Here is a 22,330-nt window from a genome sequence, read left to right on the forward strand (position 1 = left end):
CTTTTCCATCGCAAACTTCTTCATGTATTTATGCAGTAATATTCCAAAATCGCCTGCATATTGTGTTTATGTCTCCCAACTTATTCGGTACGCTAAAGCATGGTGTGAAACTCGTACAATCAACATTAAAAACAGAGACAAGATAATGACAAATATGTTGATGTTACAGGGCTTTCAACGCCTCAATCAACTAATCACTTCTAAAATTTTTGTAATTTTAGAATCTTGATAACAAAATTTTACAATTAAATCCGTGAAGGCAATATCTTTTCTAAATACGGAATATTATGCAATTGTAAGGTGCTGTTAAAACCCAGAAAAGAATTACAATTGTCCGGATAAATTAGACATTTGTTCTGACAAGAAGATAAAAGTTCTAACAAGTTAGTTCTTCATTCAGACGAACAAAATATTTTTGTGGATAAATACATTCTCTCTTTGATGAATTATGTATACTCTTAGGCTAGAAGAAAGTAGATTAAATTGTTTTTGTTCGGAATTGTTCGGACGAACCGGATATTGTATGATTTAGCAAATTACATATTTGTTCGAACAGATTTAATGTTTCTTTTTTGGAAAATATTTTTCTCTGATAAAGGAGAGCATCCAAAAAATCAAAGATGATACATGTATAAAACACAGGAATCAAGTGCACGTTGATTTTGAGATATGAATAATTTTTTATTGACTCCATACCTTGCAGTTTAGAGTAAAACTGCTTGCGTCTCAACTTTTGTTTGCCATAGACACTAGATAATTGATTAATTCTTGTTCTTCCGGTTTTCATGAAAATGTACTTGATAGTTTCTAAAACATTACGAAATTCTTCTTACTCAAATTGTCAGACACTTTGCTATATGTCTAAAAAGTTACATGTATGGACAATGTTTAAATCATTGACTTAAAAGAAAGCAGGCACTTGGACGCAACTTAATTATAACCGGTAGATATACATTATAAACAATTCTTTCTCTCTCTAGTCTTCTGCATGATGTGGGACGTGGAGACAGGTCCTTCGAATGAGATCGTATAAACCGAGGTCCCAAGTGGAAGTATGTGCTGGCACAAAAAAGATCCTTGATTGCTCAAAGGCTGTAAGTGCCTAGTACAGGTCTAAATTTGCTGCCCTCCACCGACAAGTGGTGTCGTCTCAAAATGAGTGAAAAATTCATGAAAGGGACATTAAACAACAAACAAACAAACAAATAATACTCCCTATGTGTTTGGTCTTAGGAAACATTGGAACGAGCTACATCTTCAGCGGTGGGACTGGGTATGGTTCTAGATTTTGTTTTGTGGAGAACACGATTCCAGACGTTGTGACGTTCATTTTACCTGTCTCACTAACATGGTTTTCTTTTTGACATCTGCCATTGCTATTTCATTTTCAGAGAGGAGGCGGTCTCCAGAAGAAAAACATCTTAAATTTTCCCCATAATAAAATTGTTTACTACTACTGGTTTTACAGATTATCGATGGGTTTCTACCCATATCTACCTTTTCTTTCTTGACAACTCTCCTCACATCTTCCCAGGGACTTATTATATTTCTAAGCTTTGTTTCTTCTATAAAAGTCATCAGGCGTTTGAGATAGGTTTTCAGGGTTAACCAGAAGTAATGAAGGAGAATCCCAAAACTTAAACAAAGAGCTTTAATGTATGCAATGTGTGGGAAATGGTGTACGACAACTGCATGAAGAAGAGAGAGAACAGGACATTCATCAGATTTATTCCTGGTATAGTTCTCCGGTCTCGTACAATCATAATAATCATAAATAATGCTGCTATACATATCATGCTTACTGAATTGCACATAGTTGTACATGTAAGCATTTCTAATCTATTCTAAGAAACAAGAAAGAGAACGTTTCAGAGTCGGAATGCTCCTCAGAACAAATACTTATTTTGCCACTGCTGTAGTAAACAAACTCTCCGATACAGTACGCTAGATCGTCGTTGATTTTTAGAGTAAACCCTCCTGGTCTGACAACTCCCCCTCTATAATTAACTATGATATGGGGGCACAGAAGAATATCTGAAACATGATTAACAATAAAAGGGATTCTTCCATTCTTATTATACTCAGTCTCACAATATCTTAAAAACCTAAAATTTTCCGATTTAAACCACGTTGCTTCTTTAAGAGTTGCTAATGATTTTCCAAAGGTTGTATTTGAAGAGATATTTTTGTGGATAGATAACAATTTATAGAGATCCCTTAATTCGTCTTCCACTGTCTCACGATCAAATTGAAAATAAAAATATAGTCTATAATGAACATATGCCAAAAGCCCATAAACTAATCTGTCCTTTTAAACCGTCCAATCCCTGTCTCAAATTTTCTAAGACTTTTGTACATTTTCCGCATGTTCAGTCATCAATATCTTCAGAGGGAGAAAGTGTTTTTAATAACTCTTTGCAGCTTCTAGAAGTCCCTATGCCGGGTCGACAATATAGTTCCTGTTACAGGTAGTAAAAAGTTAGCTGAAATTGTTCCTTCTCGTATTTTTTTTTTTATTATCTTTTTTTTATTTTATTTTTTTATTTATTATTATTATTTTTTTTTTAAATAAATTTCTGATAATTTTGTTTCCACGCAGTTCGGGCATCTTTCAACCAAACATCTTTTTTCCTCTCCCAGGTGTGCACTATCACATTTACCTCAATGTTACCAGCGTAATACATCGAAAACTAAAAAGGTAAAAACAATTTACATTTATTGCCACCATTTTTCTTCCTGGGTAACACGTTTGATTTGAAATAAATAACGAAAGTCAAACGTTACTGAATAATATTTAACTTTTATTTTATTTTCGCTTTTCAAAGACTTTTAAGGTACATAATAGTCATTTCCCCTTCCCGCACGTTTAAAAACGATGCTGCGTGCCTGGTAGCTTTTGGGACATTAATTATATACAAATGTACATATTCTATACTTAGTTTTGAATTAATTGATTTGGAGTGTGCTTTTGTGCTTTTCTTTTTTAATTTCAAACTCGTTCCACACAATTGACAAATTATTTCTGCATTTCTGAAATAAACTTTGTAAGATTCAAGATTTACAAACAACCGAAAAGGGCGCTGTTTTCTTTGCAGCCCTAAAACAATTGTACCAATATCTGCCTTCATATTTCATTTCATACATTATCCCAATCAAATTTGTTTCGGAAGCAAGAGTGGTGTCTTTATACATGCAAAATCCCAAATTTTGAATATCGTGATATTGTACTTAAAGGACATTAAGGAAAAATAAATCTTAATATCTTTTACACACATATACTCATAGTTCACTTTCCACTGAGTAAATCCTTCAAAATCACATTTCAGTGTTTAATACTTTCAACATAACAGTGAACCAAGATGAGCCCGATCTACCCTAAATGTTCTGGATTCCTAAACTTCAGAAAAATCCTAATAACAAAGATACATTGCTGTGTCCAGCAAATGCTCTTCCAAGCCCTTATCTTTACTCCTTGCAAACATATGTTTACAGCATTTTCTGGAACTGATGTAAATCAGATATGGATCCTAACAAATTCAAAAGAACTTTTAGAAACTTTAAAATAAGCAAATTTTACAAAAGTTTAAAACATCAACATGTTTACTATTATTTTTTATAAATATGTTTTTTTTAAAATTCATGAACGATAAATAAAAAAAAGTTATATCTAAGGCCAATTTAAACTATTTGGAAACAGATAAATAAGTGTTCACAAAAGATTTATCAATTGCCATCAACCAATATTTGCCTTTAACAATCTATTGGGTTAGCTAGAGAAGGCAAAGAAATCATTTTGATAATAAGAAGACAATCTAAAATTAGAACTCCGATAAATGAGCCTTTAATTTAATTCAATTTTTTAATCTCATAAAACTTCACACAAAACGAATATGTGAACAAGGTATTAACACGGACCCCTGGAAATTCCAGAGGTAGAATTATTGAAATACATTTATCATAAAGAATTATATCATTTAAATGACTATTCCTTTATAATTAAATTGGAGATATGTAATGATTTTTGATACACTAAGACAAAAAGGTAAGGTTTTTATTAGTGAGATCAATAGTTAGTTCTTTAACATTGAATTTTTAAATTGGTTTTCTTTGACACCTGAAAATTTATAATATCTGTCAATAATTCATAATCAAAAGTCATTCAATTTACTGAAAAACAGTTTATTGAATAGATTTTAATAAAAAAGTTCTGAAAAAAGTTCTGCAGTGTTTGATAATATGAATTATTATACCTCTGTGAATTTTTTCTATATAAAAGTACGACGAATAAACATTCTATTTTTTCCACACAGCCCCTACCGTGGAATAGTTTTGTGCTATTTGCCCATGGTGAAATAGTCATTAAACTATTCACCTGCAGCATTCTGTTTCCCTCGCTTTTCATCTCGGAACTCTTCTGGTTTTATCCAGATTGTGACGTAACACAAGTAAAGACTGCTTCGGTATAATAAAACACCTATTTACTGACTATGAGGACAATAGCAAGTTTATCGTCCCCCTCGACAGCAACTATTTCCCTCGGCTGCGCCTCGGGAAATAGTTGCTGTCTTGGGGAACGATAAACTTGCTATTGTCCTCATAGCCAGTAAATAGGTGTATAATATATCATCTAGTTATTTTATATAAACATTAATCTACTTATGATAAAATATATGGAGATAACGAACATTATTCAAGAACGAAAGTCCATTCAAACAATACAAATCAGTAGCAGAGCAAACACGGACCTCTAAAACAGAGTTGGGATCAGGTGTAATGGAGGTGTGAGCATCCCCTGGCGACCGGTCACACCCGCCATGTGCTCCTTGTCATCATCGGGAAATAACGGAAAAATCCATCGACAATTCAGTGTGTAAATAATGGCCTAACAATTAGTATGAAAAATGTCAGTCAGCATTTGACTTAATGATAGATTGTATTTGCTGACAATGTCATTGTATCGACAATCAAATCAAACATAACAACTCACATACATGTACTAAAAAAATCCTTAAAAATTATAAGAAAAATTTGCCACTGAGAGTAAATAAATATAAGGTATTTTAATGCACGTGTATTTTTCTTCTGTTATCAAAACACGAATTACAACTTGTTCATCTTTATGAAACATACTAATAGCCATTGCCATAACTAATAAATGCTTATTATCAATATGACTGTAACGTAACCCCCCCCCCCCCCCCACCCACCCACACTGAAAAAGTGGTCTAATGTATTCGATGTCATAAGACATATTAAATACGAAACGATAGGAAATACAGCAAAAAAAATCCTGTCCCTTAGAACTGTTATCTTCAATCTGATCAATTTTTCTTGTTCATGATTTTTGTTAGCTTATGTCAAACATCCTTATGAATGTCGCCATTCTACGTCAGATGTTGATGTGGATGACGAACGGTGCTGCGTTAATGAGTTGTATGCTACGTCACGTGTTGGTGTGGATAGCAAACAATGTTGTGTTTATGCTTTGTGCTGCTTTATTCACTGCTTCCCTTGATTCTCCACAAATCAGAACATCACCTGTCATCTGTTCTTCATACTCAGGGTGCCATAACCTCATGTTATCTTTAAAAAATACATATACTGACTTTATTGCAGCGAATATCTTATTAAGTTCAAACTACATGTATACTGTAGATTCCTTATTTTAACTGTATCTCAGATATATTTAAAATATACAACAGAGTAAAAAAATCCCCAATTGCCTCTAATCTTAGTAAATCCAGTTTATAAAATCTCAGACTTTTCGTAATAATACATGTAGTGTACTGTTATTGTTATGTTATATAGATGTTTTGTTACGTGTAAATGTAATAATTCTAATGTTTATAGAATACCAATGTATCGATCGTGCATTACATAATGTAACTGCTAATAATTACGATGTGTATAGAATACCAATATATCGATCATGCATTGCATCATGTAACTAGTAATAATTCCGATGTGTATAGAATACCAATGTATCGTTCACGCATTGATCATGTAACTACAAATCATTCGGATGTATATAGAAAAACGATGTACCGTTCATGCATCATGTAACTACTAATAATTCCGACGTGTATAAAATACCAATGTATCGTTCACCCATTGCATCATGTAACTACTAATCATTCGGATGTAACTAAAAATAACTCCGATGTGTATAGAATACCGATGTGTTGATCATGCATAGCGTCATGTAACTATTAATAATTCCGATGTGTATAGAATACCAATGTATCGATCACGCATTGTGTCATGTAACTCCATCAACACAGACTGATCCAAAACGATGATATAGACTTGGTTTAGATGGATAGATCCTCTTTTGGCAAATTCTTCTACAGCCTCCAACATGAACTGCGATGTTGTCCTTATATTTCCATGTAAAGACCCTGTGGTGAAAAAAGGTTTATTACATAGGTTGTTTATAGTCCTTATATAACGTTACACTATTTATATCCTATGTAGCTTATAGCACGAGTTTTGATAATTAAGTTATTTACGTACACTCTAATATTTCGATGGCTAATGATGTTTTACAATACAAAGGGAAAATACGTAGGTTATATTTTTATTTTGGATATTTTTAAATCTTTTTTTTTTTTTTTTTTTTTTTTTTTTTTGCGAAGGAAGTTCGTTCATGAAATTGATGTAACTATTCTTTACCAGGCGTTATTACATACGCTATTTATAGTCCCTATATAATCTATACAAACGCATATCCACCGGGTTTGAGACTGTATTCATGGAGGGTCAGTGCGCGTGCAATGGTGATTGTGACGTCACAAACGACACCAAACGATTGCAACGCTTAAGTTCAATCTGCTACGAATGCGTTCATGAAACGCACTTAAGATTTGTCGTAAGAGATTCTTAAGTTAAAATCTTACGCAAAAACTTAAGATTTTTTGTGAAAAGGACTACTGATTTTCTGACCAGGAATGAAAAAATAATAAACATTGCTTGATAGTTATCTAAACATTTTGAAGGGAAAAAATGTTTTTACTAGTCTTTCACTACGAATGGAACACACAGAAATATTACTTTTAATCTGGGCAGCTTGATAGTTATCTAAACATTTTGAAGGGGAAAATGTTTTTTGCTAGTCTTTCACCACGAATGGAACGCACAGAAATATTACTTTTAATCTGGACATTCTTTTATACTTCCGTGACGTAGTACGTTAATGAAAATGCTGTCATCATGCAGCCATCAATCATCAATGTCATATTATTCAATACTGATCTATAAAATAAAACGCCTATGGACTCTTAAAGTAGATGAAATGGTTTGATATTCACCGGAAAAATATAAATTTTAACCAAAAAAATTACATGCATTAGTATTGATATTTTTCTGGTGAATATCAAACCATTTTGCAATTATAACATATATACAATATATTTAGTAAATTCAGATGACATTGCGGTCTAATTTCGTAATTAATAATTTACCTGTGCCTAGAGCTGGAAATGCTAGGCTTGACAATTTCATTTCTTCTGCTTTTTGTAAACATTTCAGAACCATCTTTTTCCAAGCAACAGACACTTTAAAAGATCTGCTGACGGAAACTGCATCCACGTGGAATATAAACAAACACGGGATCTGAGAAGGGTCACCGGATGTAGTCACTGCCAAACCCTGCTTATCGACCTCCCGACCTGAGATGGTGGTAATTTACAATTATGCAATTTAAAGTTTAAGGTAAATCTAAAAAAACCGATGTAATCAACTACTTCCACAGTCAGAAAATTTTAATCAATGTATTAAAATTTGAAATAGAATGGTAGAAAAACAAAATCAACTACTTCAACAGTTAGAAAATTTGAATCGATATATTAAAGTTGAAATAGAATGCTAGTGTAGGTGTTTCAATCATAGTAGGGGAAATCTATGTAAAATTCGCAAGGTTAGCTTGAATGAAATTGTTTTTGATATAATTAAATATGGATGAAAAAATGGAGTGATTTCTTAAAGCAAAATAGAAAAAAAAATACAAACGAATTGCATAGCGTACCATTTCCTGATAAACGGAAAACCTCTTTAAATAGTCATATTGACGTGTTGTTCACAACCTTCTCTGTGCTTCTCTCCATTTTATTTGGGTATTTTTTAAATTAGTTTTTGCAATTTTGTAACGATGCATGATTTTTCTAAAAGGAGGTAGTTATTGACAAACAAGTTGATGAAACAAGAATATCAACAGTCTCGTTTAAAATCGTCATTTCGTAAATTCTATGGTCAATACAATGACCCTTTTCAGTAAGTACAATCTATCATTAAGTCAAATGCTGACTGGCGTTTTTCATACTAATTGTTAGGCCATTATTTAAACACTGAATTGTCGACGGATTTTTTCCGTTATTTCCCGATCATGACAAGGAGCACACGGCGAGTGTGACCGGTGGCCGGTGGGCAGGGAATGCTCACTCCTCCATGGCACATGATCCCACCTCTGATGTTTTAGAGGTCCATGTTTGGCTCTGCTCCTGATTTTTATTGTTTGAATGAACTTTGGAGCTTGAATACTGTTCTTTATCTCCATATATTTCATGTAATATAACAAAATAAACTGATAGATGAAGATATATTGCTCAAAAAGAAGAGGAATTGGACGATCAGGGATAAAGCAGAATAATAAAAGATTCAGTACATGATCGTAATAAAGCCCCACCCTAATTTCAGAACCCTCAATCCAGGAACCAAGAATTTCACAAATTGGAAGAGGCACCATTGCACATCAAAAGCATGCACCAAGTTTGGTTGTATAATACCCAGGAACAAAGAAGATTTTCAAAGAATGAATACATTCTCACTATTAGATCAATAAACCTAACATCATAACCCCTAACCCAGGGACCATGAATTTAACAGTTTTAAAGAGGAATCATAATTGTTCATCATAATTTTACATTTAGATTGTTAGCATAATTCTCAAGGGCAGAGTAGCAGATTTGTCAAAATATTAATGTATTTTCACTATTTCATTATTATAGCCCAACCCTAATATCACAAGTCTTGACCCGGGGGCCATGATCTTTTATAATTGTGGTCGAGGGCTTAATACTTACTATAATAAAGCCAACAGTTTGATTGCATTATGTACAGGAGCGAAGAGCAAGATTATGAAGATTGCATTGATTTCGATGGTTTTGCCATACCAATCCTCCCCCGCCCCCCCCCCCCGGGGGGGGGGATGAAATTCTCAAGTTTTGTTTCCTTTCGCCAATTAATGTTATGTATAAAAATTTGTTGAGAAGATGCTGAAAATGTTTAACTTTATTGCACGACGAGCGACGCTCGACGGACGACGTACGACAACAACAACACCCCCCCCCCCCCCTAAAAAAACAACAGGTAGCAATAGATCACATAAGTGACACAGGGAACCTTAAATGGTTAAAATTCATTGTACATCCTAAAGATGAAAATAGAATCATACATCTTGCAAATGATGATAATGATTTTTAAATAGTTAATTGTATAATTAACTTATATGAAATGTGAAGATATTAAACAGTGATCATGTTCAAAAGTCTAATTATACAATACAGATTGTGAGCAGGGCTAACACGAACCTCTGAAAACAGAGATGGAATCACGTGCTATGGAGGAGTAAGCATAACCTGTCGACCGTTCACAATCGCCGTGTGCATGGCCTTTGTCATGATTGGATAAGCAGAAAAATCCTTTGGCAATTCATAGGCAAAAATGGTCTTGCAATGCTTGAAATATGTCAGTCAACATTTGACATAACGATAGATTGTGTATACAAACATTACATTGTCCGTAGAATTTGCGAAATGTTGACTTTTCTGTCGTGGTTTTCCCCTATTTTTGTATCAATAAACCATTGATACTTACATATATAGGGTTTATATCTCCTATTTGATTTGGTACGCAAGAGCATATTCTTTGTACAAACAATTTCTAAATTAAGGCAAGCTACTGACAATTGAATTGATGATACAATGATATTAGCAATCTTTTCTAATGTCAACATTTCGAAAAAAATTCTATAATGGATATAATGAGCTTGTTTGCAAATGCTATCTTCAGTTCGATCGAATGTTTACTGACGTTTGTCATACAAATTGCTAGGCTTTTTTTTCGTACTGTATTTCTTTAAAATAGATTTTTCGTTTTTATCCAATTGAGGGTTAGGGGCACACGGCGAGTGAGACGGGTTGAAAGTGGATACTCCTCCATGGCACCTGATCCCACCTCTGTTTTCAGACGTCCGTGTTGTTCTTCTCATAATTTGTATTTTTTAATTGGACTAGTGAGCATGTCTACTGTTTGTCACTTGATACAATTGAGCAATTTATGTAACATGTCTTTTTATATATTCAGATGTTCCAGAAGGTGATTTAATTTGAAATAATTTAACAAAAAAATCTAATAAATTTCATCATTGCATAATTGACCTTTCTCTGGTTAGGGAGAAAGAAAAAAAATGACATTGTCTGAAATAATAAAAGGAGAAATTATGTCACTATAAGTTAAAATCCATAATCGAAATAGAAACCCCTAAAACATCTAATATCAAACCCGTTTTTTATTGATGTTTGATGCACATATAACTTTTTTTAATTGAAATTAAAACAAATATTTTAACGAAATATGGTTATGAACAACATAAATCAAAACGTTTTCTGTGACAATAACAATTATACACAAGCATAAATTTTAAAGGAGGAATAATACAAAGTCTTTTAATGGTAAAGTATCGGTATTTGAGGAAGTGGAAAGAAATACGTACATTTTTCTGTTGATTTCAGCTCATCTTCCAGTAAGGTTCCACCTTTGATTAAAATGTTTTGAGAAACCGCACCTAATGATAGTATAAGATTCGATAAAATATCGAGGTAAGAGTAAGAAAAATATCAGTTAACATAACTAGAAACGTTAATCGAAGGAATTATTTCAGTATAATTTAGCAGTTATGTAAATTGTGCAATGTATTTGGAGTACACATCAGTTTTTACAATGTTTCGCTATACACCTATTGGAAAATAAGACCACATCCCTTAAGATGTTTTTGAAGAAAAATATACGCTACAATAACGATACACTATGGAATCATCCTTATTCGTGGGGAACCAATGTTCGTTGACTTCGTAGGTTACCCTTACCCACGAATTTACATCCTGCAAATGACTATTTGATCAAAGTATTGATGAATTGAATTTAAATTGAAAATAAACAAGTCAAAAATTACGCGTGAAACATTAACTTCTTTAACGTCTTGAATTAAAATGATTCCAATTATTTAATGATATTGCACAGATATATATATATGCAGTATATATATATATATATAGAGAGAGAGAGAGAGAGAGAGAGAGAGTAACTCTGAACATGTGTTCTGTTCTTATGAGGGGCCACACGAACCTTTGGTCAGGTCCAGGAATTTGTTAGAACTGTTAACGATAGCGTCCACCCTGGTATCAGTTATGTCCCCTAACATTCCATGAACAGTAATTTGTCCAATTTTGACTGTAAATGATGAGGACTGATTTATACTTGGAGTCTTATTCCACTCACAACCTGTAAATTAAAGAGGGTGCTAATTATAGATCATACATGCGTCTGTGGGTTATTTTATTGCATCCAGGAAACTTGTAATTATTAATAATAAATATTAATTTAATACACATATATGATTATGGTTTTTTTAAACTTTAGTTTTATATTTGCTTTAAATGTCTTTGAATAGAATAACGTTTATAAAACAAGATTCTGAAAAAAAAAGTTTTCTATTATAGCACATCGCTGTATAAAGTTTGATGACTATCGAGCAAAGGGTTCATAAGATACTAAGTGAATCCATTTGATTCCAATCTTAGTATACTTTTAACTTCAAAATAACTGCTCTTTCATACTTATCTTCTTTCGGCCACTTTGCGTATGAGTTTTGATATTACTAGGTGAAGGTTTCTAAACACGTTAACAAAACGCACGTTTTTGACAACGAGGAAGGTTAATTAATTCATAAGGGACAACCTGGGCGTTACGTTTGCAAAACAAAAGGTTTTCATAATAAAGGAAGAAAACCACTTGTTTAGCAAAGAGAAACAGTCAAAAGTAACAGGCATCTTTTTTAAAAAAAAATAGAGACATATTAAAAAAAGCCAGGAAACAGTAAAAATCCAAATTGCATAAACGAAATTGTGTGAAAACACTCGTAAAAAGGAAATTCTATTTAATGCTTTTATTCTATAAAAGCAATCTATATTTATCCTAGTTAAAAAAATTAATTAACCTGGTTTAATAGAACACGAAGTAACGTTGTGTTTTAAATGACTCTCGAGAAAACAGTACCAGGACGGTCTGGACGCCATGAACTCATCCAGAAAAGAATTTGCAGACTGTCTATGGTCACAGAATATGATGGTCCTTATTCCACTCTCAGGGAAACGTTCAAAGTACTCATTGATTGCACTAACCAAGGCTTTCACCTGTTGAGTCATTGTAACACCATCAACACAGGACAAAGCTATGGACCGGAATCGTTGTTTCTCCATTGTACTTAGACAGAGGTGATAAACTGTCTTCAAAGACTCTAGTGGGACTTGAGATCTTACTTTTGGAGTGATGATGTGTAACAAAGACATACAGGTCCTTAGCTTTCCGGCCCCCGTTGACACCACTGTCCAATCCACGGGCTCCCCGGCTTCTGATGTGTTCTCTCTGCATTCCTTCAAAATCAACTTCCCACCTAAAATTCAGGGACATTTTAAATCCATTCAGATTACAGTTTTTTTATTTTGATCTAAATTTATTTCAGAATATAAACTATTCAAATCAATGTAAGATACAATAGGATAGTTAGGTAGTACCTGCTTGATATACCAGCTTTGATTGTCTACCATTTGGCTTATATTCTTTATTTGCATAAACAACCATGACGTCACATTCAACGTATTTAAGACTTCCTGCCATTACAATTATCTTTCTACCTATCGCTTGAACGTCTGTGATACATTTCAGGTTGACAACGTCCATTTTACAATCAATCTGAGTTTCTAATGCCAAACATATATCAGTAAAACTTTGTCTATACTTTGAGGGTATTGACACGTGATGTTGTTTCCATGCGATAGACTGTACAACGTCTGCAACCTGATCTCTGAAATGTAGAACAGAATCATATTTGCCTTTAACCCTGAGGGCACAAAGTTTGGAGTTTGTCAGAGAAACAACATCGTTCTTCTGAGAAAGGGCTTTAATGTCATCTGCCTTGGTCTTTAACAGATATCTAAATATACAAGGTCTGTATAGGTCTACCACTTCAAAAGTTTGGCTCCTGGAGAGAATAATTTCAACCTCCTTCATAACTGTTTCAATGTGATCCACCACACATACAATCCGAACCGCGAACTCCACCGGCACGTATTCAATTTTAACAAGACCGGCAAACTTGCTCTCTGTTTGTCTAAACATAGAACTATACTCCAATGGACTTATTGAACCTTCAAAATCGCCTTGGAGATCAATGTATTTAACAATAATTGTTGTTTCCAGAAGATTCTGGGATTTATTTAAGTCATTTTCTGTGAATGCAAATAACTTGACTGCATCAGCAGATGATGTGTCGATATAACACAGGGCATTTGAAGCCCTGATTTTTTGACCCAGAATCCTTTTGGCACTACTTAGTCCAATCAGATATCGTTTTTCTGGAGACAAGCTGCCTACAAGTCTCTCTTTGATGCCATATCGTTCGCTGGAGATAACCATACAGGCGGAATGCAAGGCCTCTTCACTTCCAAACAACTGAATTTCATTTTTTGTCAAATTTAATGATACCTTTATGTTTTTCACTTGTTTTGTGATTTCTTTCTCGATGTCAGAATTCACCAGAAGAAAAACTTCGGAACATGATAACCTGATAACTTTCTGTTTTTCTTGAGATAAGTCTGCTGTTAATAAATTCTCTATTTCCATGATGGCTCTCTCGACAAAGTCACGTTCACCAACGACATACACCTTCCTGGAGTCTACATCATATTTGATGCGGATCTTCTGTAAACTTTCCAGTCGTTGTGAGATGTGGGAATATTCACGAGACTCTAGGGGCGTTGAACTAACAGATATTGTATTAACAAAGTGTTCAAAACATCCTTCTACATCTTTTTTCCAGTTTAATATGTCTCTGTAAAATAAAGACTGATTTCTAAAAATTGGTCAAGTAACAACCGTGTTAATTCTTTTTCTATTATTAATGAACAATTTTTTTTATTTAGTTTACAAAAGACAAGAATGATATAATTGATACTATTAGGATTTATTAAAATGACTTATATTGAAAGTGTACAATTTAACTTATCTCAGTACGGATGTACCTGGCGGGGTCAGTACATCGGATGTAGAGTTCAGTGTCAGTAGTGTCTGGCCACTCCACACAGGCGTAAAACACACGTAACTCCCTCTCCAGCTCCTCCTGGACCCAGTTACAGGACAGAATAAACTCAAGCTTTAAACTTTCGATTTCCAATGAGATACATCTAGTGGAAAGCGAAAGTGGGAATCCCCCTGACACTCGAATTGAACCAATTCCATTCATGACTAAAACGTTTAAATCATTTTTCTTTTTGGTTAATCGGTTTTGTTTCGATTTAAACAATATCTGTTTTTAACAGGTTTGACTGACCCGGAAGATAAATCATTATCACACACAAGTAGATAACACTATTGCTATATTTTATCAGGTCTTTTTTCATTGCCTTGGCGGATCACGCACCAGTGTTATTCAAATACCACCTATTTTGTTCTTATGCCTGATATTGTTGCATATATCCAAGATCACTTTAAACGTACATACTTAAATACAATTCATTTTTATTTACTTTTTTTGAACGTCAAGATTTCTCCCCTCAAATGCTATTATAATCACCACTTGAGCACAAGTACTACAAACAATGTAAAATAAATGAACACACACATTTAAAATTATTTAAATTAATTCAATGAACATTTATATATCTGCGTAGCGCAAGTTCTTGCAATCATCAGTAAAAATGTACGAGAAATCAAAACGTATACATGTATTCTGATGTTCGGCCAAAACTCACACCATTCAATCAGAGACAAATATTGCTCCCTGCGCGTTAAGAGAGAGAATACACTGTTTGGCATCATAATTCTTAAAATTATCCTAAATAAACTAGTGTAAATTATTCATTGTGCTGGATTTTATATAATTTACTTAATATGTAAAAACCCTAAAAAGTGCTGGTACCCAATTAAATCAGGTAACTTTTGTGCACTTTTAATTCGCGCAAACCATGTAGCACGTTTCGTGTTAACCATGCAGCGTTTCCTTTTCATGTAAACTTTGCAGCGTTTCGTGCAAACCGCTTCCCGAGCGTATAAGAAGCGAGTGCGAAATGTTCAACTTTCGTACATGAACCGTGTGAGAAAAGTGTACTAGTAGATTCATACGAATATGGCTATTGTGGGTCAAAGATGTCAAAATGCACTGTTTATAACTAATATGGATATTTATCATACCGGTGGTATTTTAAGAATGAAAATTATATATATATATATATATATATATATATATATATATATATATATATATATATATATATATATATATATATATATATATATATATATATATATATATAGGGGAAAAAACTTAAAAAATCTTCTTCTCAAGAAAAACAAAACAATAATAGGTCATATTTATATGGACCTTTCCTCGGGTAGTATACATTCAGATTTGTTCAAATCATGACCCCCGGGAGTAAGGTGATGCCACAATGACCTACATTTTCTGGATGATTGACCAGGTTAAAGCATTTTCTGGATAAGTGACTAGATTTAAGTTTTTAGATAAGTCCATTCCCAAGCAGCAAGCCATATCATACCAAAATTGCATAAATGTTGCATCTAGGGATGCACACTACTAGATTATTAGTTTAGTGTGGGACTTTGCCTTACTTAAAGACAACATTCGTTGAGGTGAGCTCTGTAATCTCTGATTACTTATGTTTGTCCTTCCTGGCCACAGTGCTCAGGGGAGCAATATATGAGCTTCTTGTTCTGGTAAAAATTCAGCTCGTTCACAATTTCAACTCCACCACCACAACCTCAATTTTAACCAAACTTGCCAAGAGGCATTATTAGATTAAGTGCATTCAAGTTTGATCAAATAAAGGACCACACCCTGTCTCAAGGGAGATAATTAAGTATGGGTGAAAATTTAAAGTATCTTTTGAAGTACTCTTGCACCAGGAGAGATAAAACATATTCGAAAGCCTAATTACATAGTGTACATATTTATTTTCTCAATTAAGTGTACATATCTATTTGTTCAATTAATCATGAATCTTGAAATGGGGCAGCATACAAGAAGAAATTAAAATTTTACTTATCAACAAAACTTTACTTGGAAATTTATTGAAAAAAAATTGTATGAACAGAAAAGCCATGTCTTATAAGTCAAAACTTAAGTTTGTTCGAATCAGGGAACTGGAAATAGGATAGGGAGGACACAGTATATGATCAAAGTTTTATTTGGGAATTGTTTCATTATTTTACAATGTGAGGATAAGTATTTATCACAAATGTTTTCCTCCTCTAAACAGTCAACAAGACTCATTGAAACGACGCAATCATGCAGAAAGATTGTCACTCTAAATGATGCCTCAGGAGAGATAGAAATCAAGTTCTGGGGAAACAAAACGTCTCTAAGTCCTTTTGAAGGGGGAACACATCTTACAGTCACAGCAGTCAAAGTAGATTATTATGCAGGGCGCTGCTCGTTAAATTCAACACCATCAACAGCAGTTCAGGTTTTAAATTGATCAAAATATTACTAAACTTGCACTGATACATTAATTATTTTTATTGATTAATCATTCATTATTCATTTATTATATCCCTTTCCTAAATTTTTTTTACTTATTTCAAATTTTTAACAACAGAAACTTGAAAAAGAAATATTTTATTTCTAAACAAATTTTTAAGAAACATAGTTCAGGCCAAAAAAAATTGTGTGTTTCCTATTACATTGAATTTTTAAATAGGGTAGGTAGGTAGGTTGTTTTTTTGTGGGTTTTTTTTTAACAATATTAGGGTGAGGATTGAAGATTAAATATCTATTGAACATTATGAACTTGAACATGATGAATGAAAAATAGCTAGGTTTAATCAAGGTCTAACCTAGGCCTAAAATTTAGGGACTCTTCGTCCCTCCCTGAAAGCAAATTAGGGAGAAGTTTTAAAAATAAAGGGTGGCTTGATACAGCTATGATTAACTACTTTTACTTCCCCCCATTTTAAAACATTAAAAAAATCAGAAATTATTAATAAAAAAAATAATTTGAATTTGTAAATAAAGGAGATGGGCGAACATAGCGTGCAGAAAGCCTATAGCTTCAGATATATAAAAATCATGTTCAGTTTGTGAATTTAGTATTTAGAGTAAAGTTCTCCTTATTGAAATTTATAAAATTATGATTAAAAAAAATTTTCTGAGGAAATTTTCTCGGCAAAATTTATTCTTTTATTAAAAAAATTAATGTGGTATTCGTGTGGTTCGAACCCTAGCAATAAAAATCCTGAGTATCATTTTCTTTCGAGACTAGCACGCTAACCACTAGACTACACAAGTCCTGATGAAGTTTGGCATTTAAATCATGTTTGTGATATGACCCTTGACTTAATGGACTTCAAGTATTTCTCGAGAAGCTGCGAATGTTATGTCATAAAAGTATATTTTTAATGTATAGTGGGTAATTGCTCAAAAATTTTTGGTAACTAAAAAATGTACATTTTTATGCAAACTTTGAGGATTAACTTTCAAAAAGGTGGAACGAAGACCCACTCATATCGAAAAATAGTATTATAGTATGAGAAAATGACTCTTTTAGCCCGTTTTTGTGTGTGTCTAATATTTCACAGGCAAATAATTTCAATCTTTGCGGGATTTTTGCAAATTGTAGAGATTTTACATAAAGTATATTTTTATGTTAGACGAAATATCAAGGAAAATTTTGATATAATTGAAATTTAATTTTTCATCTTCATGTTTGTCACACTATAGGCTTATCGCTCGTCATGTTCACCCATCTCCTTTCATTCAAACTACCCAAAGAAAAAATCAATATGCAGCAAACCGTAATTGTGGTTCAACGTTTTTTAGATATAATTATTACCCAAAAAAAGTTGGGCAGACATTTTCCTTCTGAAAAGTAATTGTTTTCTTAAATATTTTTGATCGGTAACAAATGAATTATATATATTTCCCTTACTAGGCATATGTTATTAAATCACTTCACTTTGTTGCATAATACACCCATATCGGTCAAGTTATTAATATAATGATTTAATGACATTTTTGTTTGTTTACTGATATTAGTCTGACCCATACCTATTTACGTCCGTGATACATGTATAAACAGTAAGCTCTTTGACAATGTTGTGATGTCTGTATTTCTTTTCAGTATAGCATTTATGTGTCTTAAATGGCATGAAAATAACTTAATACTTAATTTCAAAACATCGGTCATCATTTATTAGATACTAGATGTATGTTGCATCACTAATTTAATACAATCCCCATGTTCATTCTTACTGACATTTTCAGGCTTACTTAGCTGTGAAAACGGCTCTACAGGAGACAATTCGTTACATTTTCCTCTATAATTAATTTGAAAAGGATAATCTTATGATTATATTAATGACATGAAACAGCAACGAACACAGACTTCTTGCAGTCAACAAGTGATTACGATTACATAAGAGAAAGAGACAGTCATCCAAAACTTGTAATTTTCCAGAAAAAAAAAAATTGTAAGGTCGGGAATTTGGCTGAAAAAAAATAGGGTAGGTCGGGTAACCGGAAACAAACATTTTTTTTTTGGCCTCACATTCAATGGAAGTATTTCTCCCATCTCTTATAAAAAATTTTAACAGCTGAAGGAAGACTTTGATAGTTTACAAGGCGAGATAGAGGCAGCATGTTTTGATGAGTATGTTTATATACTTTCATTTATTCCATCTCTGTCATTTCAGTTAAATATGCTATTAATTTTACATTTTATACAAAATTTCTTATATATCTACAGTTTATAGTAAGAAATATTTTTAAAAATTACCAGTTTAAGTCTTCTGTGCGGAAGATAAATAAATTTCTGTTATGTATCTTTATGCTTCAATATTTCATATTTTATGTTCATGGATATAGGAATTCCTTGCTTATTCACCTATTAAAATTTATCTTTCTAAATATAAATTCATTTGATAGGTTCATTGTACAAAAGAATCTTCATTATATAACCACAATTTTTAATGTGTAATGCAAAGAGTATTTTTACCTTTTTAATAGTCCAGAAGATTAGTGCATAACAATAGATTAGAAATAACACAAAGAATCCCATTAATCAGAGTCACTTTTTTCTATTTTAAGTGACAATTTGTCCATCATGGTAGGAAACAACATATTCAACATAAGTGACACCCTTCTGCGAAGAATTTTTCCAAATCTGAAATTCTGTCCTGGAAAAACACTGATGGCAATTACTTCATCTAATCAAATCACAGACTTGTAAGTATTTTAATACATGTACATGAAGTCATTCTCAATTCTGTAAAATGCAAAACACATACATACATATTAAATGGTTTAGCTTTTCGTCACTATCAACAAGAATTTTCTAATACATCTGAAATTTATTTCAGGGTGGAGGTAAACAATGATCATGAAGATTAAGATGAATACTTCCTACCTATCGTTTCAGAAGTAAAACCGCTCCAGAAGAGTGTTTTTTATATTTGGATTATCTACCTGAGTCAATGACCTTTCCAATGACCTTCAACTGTACTATTTATTGTAATTGTATAAATCTCGGTCTTAGAGAAACTAGTCATGATATATCCATCAAACCTCTTACACTTGTTACTAAGCTGCAGAACTGTAGCATAATGATTTTATATTTTAATCTTTGACCATAATGTTACAGATCACATGAAGCAAATTTTGTGCAATTTACAGCACAAGACTTCCTTTGCAAGGTTGGGGAGAATTTCTCCACTTTTCAGCATTGGCCAATCAACTACCTTTCACTCCCTAATTCTCACCCTTTATAGTTGTCTCTACAGACTAATTAACTAATTTCTTTTTGAATTTTTGTCAGATGGCAGAAAATTCAAAACAAGCAAGTTTATTGGTCTGCAGAGACAATTGTAAATGGTTAGGACGTGAAAAAAAATACAATTTGGGAGTGAAAAATATTTGATTGACCAATGCTGAAAAATGAAGAGATTCTCCCCAGCCATGCACTGCAAATCTTCTGCTGTATATTGCACAATAATTGCATTATGGGATCTGTAGCATTAAGGTCAAAGATTAAAATATAAAACCATAATTCTGCAGTTTTCAGCTTATACAATTATACAAATTTTCGTGTTCCATTCAACACTGAACCCTGGGTGGAGCATTTACCGTATATACTCGCCTATAAGTCGGTCCGCCTATAAGTCGGTTGTATATTTTTAGATTATTTTGGAGGGATTTGCCATTGACCCGCTTATAAGTCGGTACAGCTTTTTGCAAGAATATACTGACAATTTCAAACCAATGCTCTTATGTTTTTACTTTTGTTTCAAATATTTTTTTTTAAGAAATGACGCCAATATTCTGTTTTCTCAACAAATAAATTCTGTATCAATACTCTAATGAATTTACTTTTGTATAAATAATCTACCAACATTCCGATGATATTTATGAGAAACTTTATGATTACTTGTACTTTATGCATAATCTTAGAATACGTCAATAATGTGTCCAGACATTTGACAAAGATAATCGTTGGAAGTGATTAAGAAATACTACATTTCGCATTTCAGAAAAATACCAATCTTTTTATGACTCGCCTATAAGTCGGACACAGAGTTTTGGACCAAAATTTAACTCCCAAAAAACCGACTTATAGGCGAGTATATACGGTATGTCCTATGGACTTAATCTATAATAGTATATTGAACAATCATCTTTACTTGTGATATTTAGCAACCAAAACGAAAAAATTTTCCATAAATTTTAAAAAAATAATTGCTGAGCTTTTGCCAAAACTGTAAAATTCATAGCTTCTTCAATTTTTTCCTAATATTTTGATAATGCATTGCTTCTAAAAATCTGTACTCATGGACATTTACAATGCAAAATCCTTAAAATAAAAATCATAAAATTTTGAACCTCCCTTTAACATTGTTCAGGTGTAAAAATTAAGTTCATTTTTACACCTTTACTTAAATTACAAAATCATGGCTTAGGTCCTGTTTTCAAGCATTTAAAGGATCGATTAAAAAGTTTATATTGTTTATGATTCCAACTAGACATGCATTGTTCCAATATACTGAAACGGAAAATGTACACTTTTTATCCGAATTTAAATGAATACTTGTGCTATTTAGTTATTTACAACCTTGCCTGAGTTACTGGATTGTGGCAGTATGTTTTACATGTACTTGCAATTTTTTTTAATCTCTCCACTTTGATTGTAGTGTACAATTGTAGAACACCCAATTATATGGCCATTTTTTGTAACATCATACATGAGTACACGTATTAATTATGATACCATACTTGTATGTTAATGACTAATCATTGTAACCATCATCAATCTTTTTTTTTATATAAAGAAACATTCGTTGAGTGTATAATATCTGCATTTTTTTATACACATGTAAATACATATTTACTCCCAGTTTCCTAACTGTTAATCATCACATAAATCATTTGCATATATGTATAAGTTTAATGTCCTATTGTATTTTCAATACTCTTAAACATTTTGCATGACTCTATGAGGCATGATTCATGTCAAGAACCCTCTTTACACTAATTCCATGATATATTTATTTATCCAGTTGGAATAATCTCCCTTTAAATATTAGTCCCCTTTTTTTTGTAAAGGTACACATGCAAGCAGCAACAGGGACACCCCCCCCCCCCCATTCGGTTCCAGTGCCAAGTTATGGACAATTTCAGGATTTTAAAATGAAATTTTGTCCTCGAAGGATCTAAGAAACGGCTAAAGATATGAACTGGAGACTTGTTAGAGATGATAGACCATGACTTCTGGATGTTCGAAATTACCTTGGTTTTCGTCGTCAATACTTCCGGTCGTCACCGGAAGTGTTCAAAGAAATCGTAAATTTCAACTTTTCTTTTTTTAATAAAATCTTGCATCACATTATTGCAACTCTTTCGCAGTTTCGAAATATGTTGGTCCCACCGGAAACAAAAACGACAACTTCCGGTTATAAGAGAAAAACTACATAATTTAAGTATTTTACTTTCCCA

The 22,330-nt window shown here is 32.7% G+C and overlaps 2 protein-coding genes across 2 annotated transcripts; one reads left to right on the forward strand and one right to left on the reverse strand.

Moving 5' to 3' along the window:
• Positions 1–5,214: 5,214 nt before the first annotated feature.
• On the reverse strand, positions 5,215–14,607 carry LOC133174762 (uncharacterized). The gene is made up of 8 exons (XM_061309858.1): positions 14,355–14,607; positions 12,849–14,164; positions 12,272–12,727; positions 11,401–11,556; positions 10,769–10,840; positions 7,461–7,667; positions 6,237–6,398; positions 5,215–5,583 (listed from the first exon to the last, which is right to left on the reverse strand). The coding sequence occupies exons 1-8, from the start codon at positions 14,573–14,575 to the stop codon at positions 5,444–5,446; spliced, it is 2,730 nt and encodes a 909-aa protein (XP_061165842.1). The 5' UTR covers positions 14,576–14,607; the 3' UTR covers positions 5,215–5,443.
• A 1,979-nt stretch (positions 14,608–16,586) lies between these two features.
• On the forward strand, positions 16,587–19,735 carry LOC133174805 (uncharacterized). Its single transcript, XM_061309902.1, has 4 exons — positions 16,587–16,814; positions 18,940–18,995; positions 19,433–19,570; positions 19,705–19,735. The coding sequence occupies exons 1-4, from the start codon at positions 16,587–16,589 to the stop codon at positions 19,733–19,735; spliced, it is 453 nt and encodes a 150-aa protein (XP_061165886.1).
• The last annotated feature ends 2,595 nt before the right edge of the window (positions 19,736–22,330 follow it).

The sequence above is a fragment of the Saccostrea echinata genome, unplaced genomic scaffold (genome assembly GCF_033153115.1).
Source record: "Saccostrea echinata isolate AGI-Se365-2 ecotype Australia unplaced genomic scaffold, CSIRO_AGI_Sech_v1 ptg000059l, whole genome shotgun sequence".
Taxonomy (NCBI): Eukaryota; Metazoa; Mollusca; class Bivalvia; order Ostreida; family Ostreidae; genus Saccostrea; species Saccostrea echinata.

What these genes read in the sequence shown, in the direction of transcription:
- LOC133174762 (XM_061309858.1), bottom strand. Translation starts at nt 14,575, where the DNA reads ATGAATGGAATTGGTTCAATTCGAGTGTCAGGGGGATTCCCACTTTCG. An exon ending in AAAGCTGGTATATCAAGCAG is followed by an intron (nt 12,728 to 12,848) that starts GTACTACCTAAC and finishes CCTGAATTTTAG; the next exon opens with GTGGGAAGTTGATTTTGAAG. An exon ending in TTCGTGTTCTATTAAACCAG is followed by an intron (nt 11,557 to 12,271) that starts GTTAATTAATTT and finishes TTTAATTTACAG; the next exon opens with GTTGTGAGTGGAATAAGACT.
- LOC133174805 (XM_061309902.1), top strand. Translation starts at nt 16,587, where the DNA reads ATGTTTTCCTCCTCTAAACAGTCAACAAGACTCATTGAAACGACGCAA. An exon ending in CACCATCAACAGCAGTTCAG is followed by an intron (nt 16,815 to 18,939) that starts GTTTTAAATTGA and finishes AAATTTTAACAG; the next exon opens with CTGAAGGAAGACTTTGATAG. An exon ending in GAGGCAGCATGTTTTGATGA is followed by an intron (nt 18,996 to 19,432) that starts GTATGTTTATAT and finishes TTCTATTTTAAG; the next exon opens with TGACAATTTGTCCATCATGG.